The sequence below is a fragment of the Bufo bufo genome, chromosome 1 (assembly GCF_905171765.1).
Source record: "Bufo bufo chromosome 1, aBufBuf1.1, whole genome shotgun sequence".
Lineage (NCBI taxonomy): Eukaryota > Metazoa > Chordata > Amphibia > Anura > Bufonidae > Bufo > Bufo bufo.
This window is the reverse complement of record NC_053389.1, coordinates 258,296,112-258,308,299: the sequence shown is the minus strand read 5'-3', so window position 1 is coordinate 258,308,299 and position 12,188 is coordinate 258,296,112. Positions and strand designations below refer to the sequence as shown.

Here is a 12,188-nt window from a genome sequence, read left to right as displayed (position 1 = left end):
GCCGAGGAAGTCCGGTAAAGGGCCGCGATCTGACAGGCCAGAGGTGAGCCGGCATGGCGCCGAGGAAGAAGAGGGGCCGGCCTTACAGCCCAAGCTGAGACAGACTGCGGCCGCAAAGCTGAGCAGGTTTGCTCGCACGGATAGCGCTGGGGGAGACTGGGCCGAGGAAAAGGAGATGGACGCTCATACCTCCTCTGGACAGGAGGATGGATCCACTGATGGGGAGGCCCTAGATGCGGTGAATTGGCCGCCATTAACCCCTGCACGGCCGGCAAAAGACGCGGTAGGCCCTAAAGCTGTGGTTGATGCAGAGCCTACTTTAAAAGATATCATGGCCGCTGTGGCCAGTTGTAACAGCACACTGAAGGTGCTTACAGTGCAAGTTGGCAGCCTGAGGTCGGATGTGTCTTTAATTAGGCATGACCTACACAAAATTTCAGAACGCACTTCTGAATTGGAGAAGAGGGTGTCCACCATTGAGGACGTTATTCAGCCTTTGCAAATGGCGGCAAAAACAACTGCTAAAGATATAGCTGCTTTATACGCCAAAACAGATGATCTGGAGAACAGGTCCAGAAGGAATAACCTGCGGATTGTGGGTATGCCAGAGAAGACGGAGGGGGATAATGCCACCGAATTTGTGGAAAAATGGTTGCATCAACTATTTCATGAAAAAGGTCTATCCTCATATGCGGTGGAGCGGGCGCACAGAGTCCCCATGCGGCCGCTTCCGCCTGGCAGACCTCCCCGTCCCATACTGGCGAAGATCCTGCATTTTAAAGACCGGGACACCATCCTGCGGCAATCAAGGGACAATGAGGAGATGGTCCTGAATGGGGTTAAAGTGTCCATATTTCCGGATTATTCCAACGAAGTGCAGCGGAGGCGAAGTAGATTTATGGATATAAAGAAAAGGCTGAGAGCTCTACAAGTCCAGTACGCTATGCTGTTTCCTGCTAAACTGCGTGTGGTGGCATTGGGATCCACCAGATTTTTTGAAGATCCGGAGGGGGCGGCGCAGTGGCTGGACGTCCATGAGCGACAATTGAGAAGTGGAGCCCTGGACACTTGAAGGAGGCAGATATATGTTTCTTATGTTCACTTTATATATGCATTTGCACTCTAGGATTGCTTTAAATGTTGCACCAGTTAAGGAGTGTATTATGTAATGCTACCACATGGTAGTTCTTGAGGAGGGAGCAGGCGGTAAAGAAAGTAAAATGTATTTCTCAGATGTGGGGAGGATTCTCTACCTGAGGAAATGTGTTATAAACTGTTATGTTTATTGTAGGTTGGGGGGCAGGTTGCTCTCGGATTGCCCTGTTTTAATGTGTGAAGTGGATACTGAGGGGACAGTGATCCCCAGATACAGTAACCTGACTACGAGAGGGAGGGGGGTGGGAGGGCAGGGAGAAGGTTGGGGGGAAGGGTTAAGGTCTTGAACTATGAGCGAATGTTGTCTGAGTGGGCTGTGAGATTCAAATATGGTTTGAAGTTTTACCATGTCACAGGTGATTAGAGTCTTAAGTTGGAATGTGAGAGGGATGGCGGATGCACGGAAAAGGCAGTGCATTTTTCAATACTTGGGGAGGTTTCAGCCGGCTATATGTTGCCTTCAGGAAACGCATTTGACTGGAGAAAATTTACACTGGATGAGTAAAAATTGGGTGATCCATGCGTTACATTCAACTCATTCCTCTCATTCTAGAGGTGTAAGTATGATTGTGCATAGTAGTATTAGGTATGAACATATGCAGGATTGTGTGGACGCGGATGGTAGATATGTGTGTGTTGTGTGTAAGGTGGATGGAATACAGGTGGTGCTGGTGTCTGTGTATGTGCCTCCACCGTTTGCTTCCCCATTAATAAGAGAGATCATGGGCTTTGTGGCGGATTTCCCTGGGTTGCCGTGGCTATTGGTGGGGGACTTCAATTGCACGTTGAATGACTCCCTAGATAGATGTCGGGTGGAAGGAGCAGGTGGTTCACCGGGGAGTGCGGCTCTTAGGAATATTTTGGGTGAAGTAGGAGTACAGGATGTATGGAGATTGCGTAACCCAGATAAGCGTGAATTCTCGTGTAGATCCGCCACGCACCATTCGCTATTGCGTATAGATTTGGCCCTTGTTAACGACATAATGCTACCACTGGTTAAAGATGTCGTTTATCATCCTCGGTCGTTGTCGGACCATTCTCTGGTGCAGATTGACTTGTGCCTGGGGGTGCTCAGACAGGGACCGAGGCTGTGGAAGTGTAATTCTCATTGGCTGAATGTGTTGGGTGACCTGTCTGGGATTTCGCTGGAAATTAAGGAATTTTTTGATATCAATACAGGGTTGGCTTCGATACCAGGTGTATGGGACGCCATGAAAGCATTCCTGAGGGGAGTTCTGATGAAAGAAATTAACAAACATAAATCCAGATCCAGGGAGGCGGATGTTAAGGCGCATGTACTAGTGGCTGAGGCTGAGAGAGAGTTTAGTAGATCCCCCACCACGGTTAGTAGTGAGGCGCTGGCGGTAGCTCAGGAGCAGCTGAGATGTCATTTAGTCCAGGGCGGCCGCAGATAGAAAGAGAAGCTTTTATCGTCAGATCTTTTGACGAAGGAGAGAAGGTGGGTCATTTGTTGTCGGTGGTCTCGCAGGCCCAGAGGGGCTCCTCTTGCATTCAGGAACTGAGAGATGACATGGGGAACAGTAGCCAGGACACAAAAGGAATATTAGATATTCTAAAAAGCTTTTATGTATCTCTATATACTTCCACTGGATCTAGTTCTGATGAGGCTCTGAATGATTTCCTAGGGGAGGCACAGTTATCGGTGCTGTCAGAAGAGGATAGAGAAAGGCTGGAGGAGCCGATTACACTTGAGGAACTGGAAGCTGCACTTGGGGACATGGCAAGTGGTAAGGCGCCTGGAGCTGATGGTCTCCCAGTAGAGGTATACAAAAAGCTGCAGGGGATATTACTCCCTGAATTACTTAAGGTGTTTGAGCACTCATTGGAGGCAGGTTCGTTACCACATTCGATGCAGGAAGCTATAATTGTGGTTATACCTAAACCTGGAAAGGATCCTAAAATACCGGATTCCTACAGGCCAATTTCACTTCTCACGGCTGATGTTAAGCTCCTGGCGAAGGTGTTGGCGAACAGGCTGTCAAAGGTGATTCTGACCATAGTACACCCGGATCAGACTGGGTTTATGCCAGGGAAATCGACGGCTATTAATCTTCGTAGGCTGTACACTAGTTTAAATATTCCGGCGGATAACAGTGGAGACAGGGCCTTGCTTGCGCTTGACGCCGCTAAGGCGTTTGACAGTGTGGAATGGAGGTATTTGTGGGGGGTCCTGAGAACTATGGGCTTTGGTGAGCGGTTCATTCAGTGGGTACAGGTCCTGTATTCTAGTCGAGAATTAGAGCTAATGGAGGGTTGTCAGATTGTTTTCCCCTTGCCAGGGGCTCCAGGCAGGGATGCCCATTGTCGCCCTTATTGTTTGCTCTTGCAATAGAGCCGCTTGCGGCGCATATTCGCTTATCAACAAGTATAGAGGGGTTTAGATACGGCGAGCTGCACAATAAAGTGGCTATGTACGCTGATGATACTCTACTTTTCATGGGCGATACTGGTGCGTCCCTGGATGCGGCCATGGCATTGATTGACAGATTTGGTAGCTTTTCTGGACTTCGGATAAATTGGCAAAAATCCTCTTTGATGCCAATTGATGGGCAGGCCCTGACAGGCAGACAAATAGATAGTTTGGTGCCCTGGGTGGATAAATTTAAATATCTGGGATTACATATAACACCGAGGCTATCGGATTTTGAAGAACTTAATCTGTCCCCATTGCTGGCTACTTTTAGGCTTAAAGTGAGGTCATGGTGTAGACTCTTTCTTTCGGTGGTAGGTAGAGTTAACCTTTTAAAAATGGTTATGATGCCCCAGTTGCTATATGTACTGAATAATGCTCCCGTTTGGATCCCTCTGGATAGATTCAAGAAAATTCACTCTATATTTAGAGATCTTACTTGGAAGTATGTACAGGCTAGGATCAAACTGGAGACATTACAGTATTCTAAGTCGGAAGGGGGCCTAACTGTCCCTAACGCATGGATTTATTTTTTGGCATCCCAATGTCAGCATTTTAAGGGATGGATTGATCTACAAGCACCGGACATGACTGGGCAGATATTGCAGCATTGGCTGGGCAGTCGTGACCTCATGGGCATTCTGGAAGGCTCAGGAATGCATGCAGGGAGGGAAAAACTCCCTCTTATTGAACTTATGAAAAAAGTTTGGGCAAAGGTGAAGCTGCTAAGAGGAGTGGGAGGTATTAGTGAACTTTCTCCTATTGGAAAGAACCACTTGTTGCCAGAACTATTTGCCATACCAGGACTTAGGAACTGGGAAACTTATGGAGTGACGAGAATTGGACAATTAAGGACAAGATATGTAAGTCATTTCAAAACCTGCAGCAGGAATTTAATATCCCTAGGGAGTGGTTCTATAAATATCTTCAAATAAGGCATGCCCTTGAGGTCACGTTGCGGAAAGGATGCGAGATAGCTCAAATGGAGGTGGTTCATAAGCTTGTTCTTCCGACAGGTGGGGGAAAAAGAGGGTTAATATCACAGGTGTACGCTCTTTTACTGGAAAAATTCTTAGAGGGATATCCGCTTTCAAGAATGAAAAAATGGGAGGCTGACGTGGGAGATATGTCTAAGGATAAGTGGGAAGATATATTGGAAGGAGTCCCCAAGGTGTCCTTGAGTGAACAGGGCAAACTGTCCCAACTATTTATCATACATAGAGTATACAAAACACTGGTGTTCCTGAAAAAGATAGGAGTGAGAAGTGATGACAAGTGTCCAAAGTGTATGGAAGATGGTGCAGACTCGTTGCATATGCTGTGGTCTTGTCCAGTAGTTGGTAATTATTGGGAGGATGTTAGGAATATGATTAATAGCAAACTGACATTGAAAATCCAAAAAGATCCTAAGGTGTGTATTCTGGGGTATGTGTCTGAGATTGGAGGGACTGAACTGGTTAGGGTAGCTGTGGGGAGATTGCTATATGTGGCCAGGAAACTGATTGCTATGAGGTGGATCCAGGGGAGTCCGCCCACACTGAGTGAGTTTGAACGGAAGGTGCATGACATGATGATACTTGAAAAAGGGGTGTATGTGAAGAGAGGGTGTCCTCAGAAGTTTGATAAAATGTGGAGTGAATGGTTATCTCATACCCATGTGGTTATATAGGCTCGTGACGGTCAAGACCAGTTGTTAGGGTTGGGGGGGTTAGGGCAGGGTGAGGGGGGGAGGGATGTTGGGAAGGTTATGATATTGGTAATTCTATGTCTAAAATATTTGTTTTAGCAAGTGTACACGTAATGTATAGATACGTGTTAAAACTGTGTGTTGGTATCTCTATGATTACTGTTGTTCACTGATTCCACACGGTGGATAATGTAAAGAAAGGAAAACACAACGTATTGTTTTATGTTTTACTATGTATTTATTGTTCAATAAAAACGATTTGATTTAAAAAAAAAAGAAGTTCAAGCCCTCAAACAAATCCCCCCCCCCCCCATAAAATCCATTCTTATGTCAAGAAAAAAGCCTTCACTCAAATCTGTGATGGGAAAAATGAAAATGTTATGGATCCCAGAATATTGCGACACAAAAACAAAGGGGGTCATTTATCAAACTGGTGTAAAGTAAAAGTGGCTTATATACCCGTAGCAACAAATCAGATTCCACCTTTCATTTTCGAAAGGAGCTGTGAAAAATGATAGGTGGAATCTGATTGGTTGTTATTGGCAACTAAACCAGTTTGATAAATCTCCCCCAAAATATAATAATAATATTATATTTTTTTTTTTTTGTCGTGTGTAATAAGTAGTAACATAACAACATATACGTATTTGGGACTGCTCTAATAGTTCTGACCTGCAGAATAAAGTCAACCACTTATTTATGCTGTATGGTTAATGGTGCAAAATTTGAAATGCAATGCAACAATGACAATAAACAGGTATATAAAATCATGCGGATGAGTACTGTGATGGAGACCCCACTTGCCCAATAAAGTGCATCCATCCAATATTAGATAAAGTGACCAGTGCAAAATTGCAAGTACCAGGAATTACTGTAGGAAAAACAACTCGGACTACCAACTGAGTAAAAGGTTGAACCCACATTAGTTGGCTCATACGGGTATTAAAATTCAAATAGTGATCAATACAGTCTACTGGTGCAGCCATAATCAATGCATAAATACAAAAATAGACATAAATTGATGTGCCCTACTAACCCGGGGGGAAAAAAGAAGCCGTTTCCCTGACGCGCGTTTCGCCTCGCCAAGCTTTTCCAAGTGGGGTCTCTATCGCAGTACTCAACCGCATGATTTTATATGTGTTTATTGTCATTGTTACATTGTGTTTTAATAAAGTGATGTTTTGTTATATTACATGTGTGGTCTATGTGATTTGGTAGAGTGGCTTTTATGTGTCCACACATGAGTGATAGGGTTATGCTCCTGTTGGCGATATTTTGGTTTTCCAAAATTTGAAATGTCAAAAATCTATTACGAAGTTGCATTTTTTTTTTTTCTAACATTCTTCCCCATAAAGTGTTAATCTATAGAACAGTGATTATCTTTTATTAACTCCGAATCCCTGAGGCTGGGTTCCCATATTCGGTGCAGTTTTTAAAGCCAAAGCCTGGAGCGTATTGTAAAGTGAGGGCACATGTAAAGGAAAGACTAAGGCCCTGATTTCTCAAGGCGGGCCCCGCCCTCACTCCTCCCTTGCCACGCCTCTTTTTTGGTAGACTTGGTGAGGGTGACGTAGAATGCAGATGGCAACTAGAAAAGTCGCAAATGCGGTGGATTTGCAGCTTTTCTACACCAAAAAGAGGTGTAAGAGGAATGATGAATTCCCCACTAATCCTTCTCCAGTATTTAAATATCCATTCCTGGCTCTGCCTTAGAAAGCTGCATGGGAACCCAGCCTAATGGGGGGCGTGAGTCGTTCTCTGATTGGTGTACGATGTAGCAATGGGAGGTATGCGGTTCGTGCCTCTGTTCAGTCTTGTGTCTGTGTTCTCTTCCAGGGAGGCAGCAGATGAGGAGATATTCACCTTGATATTACAGATGTTGTCGAGAGCGCTGCAGGAGATTCCAACGCAGATTGTTCCATCTGTGGAGCATTGGTTTGACTTGACCGCTGAATGTTTCCGGTGCTTGAGAAACGCCTGCGTACAATGCCCTCCGAATCAGAATACCATCAGGTACGCTTTACCTGCAGAGTGGAGCTTCATTATAAAGCGTGATGCAGTGATTTGGCCTTGACTGATGTGGGGGTGGACACATCGCTCGGCCCCCCTCCTGGTTTGATTACAAGCCTCCTATAGCGCCTTTTGGCGCATACGCAATAAAGCACGGTGTACTAGCCTCATCTTCAATTCATCTGATATTGAGTTTTTTTCTAGTTCAGGAGAAATGATCTTATAAGCTACCTAGGCTCTCACATTCCATTACTTATGTTTTTCCCCTTTATCCGTGCCCAAGAATTTGCTGTTTTGGTATGGTCTCTACATTTCAGCAATTTGAGGTCATTATCCAGCAAGTAAGTCAATTATTGTCTTTATTGAAGAACTCCATATCTCCTCCTTCCTGCCATAGAGTTAAAGGGGTTGTCTTATAGGTGCGGGTCCCACCGCCGAGACTCGCACCTATATCGGGAACGGAGCCCCCTCAAGGTGGTGGCTGGGGGACTCCGGTCCACCAAACCGGCTCCCCATAGAAGTGAATGGGAGCGCACCGCCACCGCTCCCATTCACTTCTATGGGCTCAACGGAACTTTTTGCTGGCCCCATAGAAAATGAATGGAAGGTGGCTACGCATGCGCAGTGCGCCCTTCTTCACTTTCGGGGCTCCGTTCTCTATATAGGTGCGGGTCCCAGCCTCCTAGCGATATGCCCCCATTGTCTATGATGAGCCAACCCCTTTAATATGAAAGTTCTGTCTCTGTAGCCACCTCTAGGGGACCTTACTGAAGACAGATGAGAGCTGTATGAATAGATATGCATTTCAATTCCCCTAGTGATGGTTACAGTCAAATTGGATATTAATCTTCCCCTTGTCAAAGTTTTCGATCGAACAGTGGCAGACTATGTAGGGGCACCCCCCAACTGGTAACACCTAGTTGGCAATTCATAAACTTCTAGTATGCACATTGACCTCGTATAAAGATAAATTATAAAATGCATTGGTACTGGTTTTGGAAAACGAAATGATAGTCTGTCAGCAGGATCAACCCGATCAAACCAGACATACTACCTGGTAGGGTTGATCCTGTTTACTGACCCCTCTCTTATTCAGACTTGTTTTTGAGAAACTAGTCTTGCATGTAGGCTAAGCCCCGCGCCGTGCCTCTGGAGCACTGCTGCGCCCTCTCCCGCCTCGCCTTGAAGGGCCATACCTCTTCACTGTCTTCCTGCCTGGCCCTGTAATCCCATGTATGCGCCAGTGAATCTTCAATTGCGCGTGCACAATTAGGGGGCATTTACACCAGTAGATTTTCTGACCAATCATTAACCAGTTGGCCGTTTACACACACGTCTTTTGTTATACACACCAACTATTGGTCTGATTGGACAGAAATTGGTCCGATAATCTGTTGGTGTAATACAGCACATGCACTGTTTTAATATTTATCAGTGCATGCATGGGATTACAGGAAAGACGGGATACTTGGTTCTGTCACTCAAGGGGAGGGGAAAGGCTAAGGAGCGAAGGAGGGGGTGCAGCTGTGCTCCGAGCAGGCTGGGTCCGCCTCTCGGTGCACCAGAAAATAGTCACAAACACAGTTGGGGGGGGGGGGGGGGCGGCTTTGGGAATAAATTCTTCCCAATGTTGATAAGCAGAGCTTAGTAATACTTGCCCTTTAAGGAACCACAGCTTTAGCTTGGGGTTATCAGGGTAATGATCATCCTTTTAGCCGGTTCCCTGAATGTACACTGCTCCAGGATCTCCGAACATTGCAGTGACATCTGCTGAGCAGCTCCCTGAGCTTTGTGGTAACATTATGCAAGCTTTCTCTACCTAATTAAAGGGAGAGCCTTCTGCCCCACACAGTGAAACCACACGAACATACAAGTATTCTGCACAGGGCACGTTGTGCCAAGGCAATAGGGACGGATATTGTGCTTACACAGTGCTTTCCTTTAACCTGTGCAGTACAACAAACGTCTATTTTCTCCGGGACACATCTGCAGTAGAGGGCGTTTCAATAAAGCTATATCCACTCCCTCGGAAGTCTCGTCACATTTGACGGAAAAGAAAGCGGAGAGTGGACCCCATTCTCAATCATTGGAGTATGTTGAGCACTGTTGTATGACAAATCCAGCTCTGCACACTGGCATGTGTTCTAAACAGAAACCAAGGAGCAGATGTGAACAGAGCCTGAGTGTGTCATATTACAATGACAAGTACATGGATATAGTGTGACTATGTGTACACGAGTTCATCTGCCTATAGTCTATCAGTGGTGGGGAACCTATGGCACAGGTGCCCGATGCAGCACTCGGTGCCCACAGAGAGGGCTCCAACACCCAGTAAAAAGTCTATGGTGTACCAATATGCATTATACTTTTCCTGCCATTCATCAGCGCAGGACGCACTATGAACAGCACAGGCAGTGCATTGAATGTAGGCAGGCTATTATAGCTGAATGATAAAGTACATGGAAGATATACTATATTGGACTGTAGTATTCAGGGTAAATTGCTGTGTTGGCACTTTGCGATAAATAAGTGGGTTTTGGGTTGCAGTTTGGGCACTCAGTCTCTAAAAGGTTCCCCATCACTGGTCTGTATCAGAAAGAATGGAAAAGATTTGTTACCTGACTTTATAAAATCCAATCCATTATCCCTTTAAATGGAACCTGTCACCAGGATTCTGTGTATAGAGCTGGGGACATGGGCTGCTAGATGGCCGCTAGCACATCTGCAATACCCAGTCCCCATAGCTCTCTGTGCTTTTATTGTGTTAAAAAAACCGTTTTGATCCATATGCAAATGAACCTGATATGAGTTCTGTGTCCGGAGATGAGTCGAGCGGAAAGGAGCCCAGCACCGCCCCGCGTCCTCCGAATCTCCTCCTTGCTGGCTGACGTCACAGAGCTGGAGCGCCGAAATCTCGCGATGCGCGAGCTAGCGCATGCGTAGTTCGTTCCCTGTGCTGATGCCAGCACAGGGAATGAACATGATGCCGACACTACGCATGCGCTAACTCGCGCATTGCGAGATTTCGGCGCTCCAGCTCTGTGACGTCAGCCAGCAAGGAGGAGATTCGGAGGACGCGCGGCGGTGCTGGGCTCCTTTCCGCTTGACTCATCTCCGGATATAGGACTCATATCAGGTTCATTTGCATATGGATCAAAACGTTTTTTAACACCATAAAAGCACAGAGAGCTATGGGGACTGGGTATTGCAGATGTGCTAGCGGCCATCTAGCAGCCCATGTCCCCAGCTCTATGCGCAAAATCCTGGTGACAGGTTCCATTTAAGTACCGTCATTTCAGGTAGCTTTTCAGAATAGGCTGTCACGTGTGTACATGACTAATAACACCGAAAGCGTTGTACACTGCGTAATGGCCGTGCTAGGTTACTGCAGAATACATGTGAATCACAGCTGAGCTGCAGTAACCTAGCATGGCTGCGAAAAAGTGAACAGAGCTGTATTTCCAGCTCCGGGGACCCGCTGAGAACTACCGGGTGGTGGGGCTACCCGGGTTGGACCCCCCACTGAGGCTAGGTCTTCAGTATCTAGAACTCATACAACCCCTTTAAATCCTCCATATTATTATTATTATTATTATTATTATTATTATTATTATTATTATTATTATTATTAATAATATTTTTTTTTTTTTTTTAAAGCAGTTTCTGCGTTCTCTATCTCTTATTCTCAGTTCTCCCTATAGTAGGTGGAAACTAGATGCTGTGATAAGTCCCATAGACTGCACATGAAGATAACAGGAGATTCTGCACTCCATTCACTGCTGCGGGACTTCCGAAAATATTTAAGGACTCCCACTTGGCCATTTTTGGAACTTCCATAGCAGCTAATGGAGACACTGTGCTCTCCTTGACTTCGGACCCCCGTTGTGGACATAGAAGTGGGTGCCACCTCTGGGACCCACTTCTATCTGACATTGATTGCATAGCCATCAGTGTCATCGATGGGAATACCCCATTAATGATGGTGGTGATCCTGCTTGTATGGTTTTGAAATATACTTGTATGACTGTATAGTTGACAAATATTTCTCACATTTCTCTCAAGATTATTGCATTTGGTCCTAATTGTAATTCTTTTTATGTGACAGAAACATGGGGCTGATTGAGAAAGCCACGACTCTCATCACAGTCTTAAGTACATCAGACTACTCGCAAGAATCCTGTTTAGTCGGTAAGCAGCTCCTCACAGGCTTCAGAAAATATTGTGTATTCTTAAAGAGAAGCTCTGATAAAATCCAAGTCTCATTGAGCATTCATTCTTCCACTCCATCCATTCTGTATGGGACTGCCAGAAATAGTAGAAATCCCATACAGTAAAAATGGATTGGCAACACACATGCTTGACCGCCTCTCCACCACTCCCGTTCTTGTAATCGGTTGGGATCCCTGTGGTTCGAACCCTCACCAATCAGATGCTTAGTCCTAGTGATAAGTGTATGAGTTGGTACAATTCCTTTAAATTCTAAGTCATTTAAAGGGTTGTCTTCTGAAATGGTCTACAGATGTGCCATAGAGGTCTGATATAAGTATACAGCTGATCAGCTCCTCTTCCTGTGCACATATTTCCAAATCTCCAGAAATAGCACAGTTCTCTTCATAAAATGTCCAGCTTTCATTCCAAACTATAAAACCAACTTCAAGTAACATAAACTGGGATGTAGCGGTGGCATGCGTGAATAGAGAAACTGTGGTTGACGCTTTTTCGGCATTAGTCCTTATTCATGACCTGAATGACAAAGGACTAAGACCCCTCAACCATAGCATGTCTCCTACTCGCATGCGCCTCTGCTATACCCCATTTTATGTGATTTGAATACTGCTTGAAGATGGTTTTATAGTTTGGAATTAATTCTGGAAGTTTTATGAAGAGCATTGTGCTGGATCTTGT

The 12,188-nt window shown here is 45.4% G+C and overlaps 1 protein-coding gene across 3 annotated transcripts in view; it reads left to right on the top strand.

Moving 5' to 3' along the window:
• The window catches only part of ATXN10 (ataxin 10), a 254,113-nt gene that overhangs the window by 18,587 nt on the left and 223,338 nt on the right, over positions 1-12,188 (top strand). For all 3 annotated transcript variants that reach the window (XM_040439132.1, XM_040439131.1, XM_040439133.1), the window contains exons 2-3: positions 7,110-7,286; positions 11,389-11,471. In XM_040439132.1, the coding sequence (XP_040295066.1) occupies positions 7,110-7,286; positions 11,389-11,471 (260 nt within the window). The remainder of the gene's footprint in view (positions 1-7,109; positions 7,287-11,388; positions 11,472-12,188) is intronic.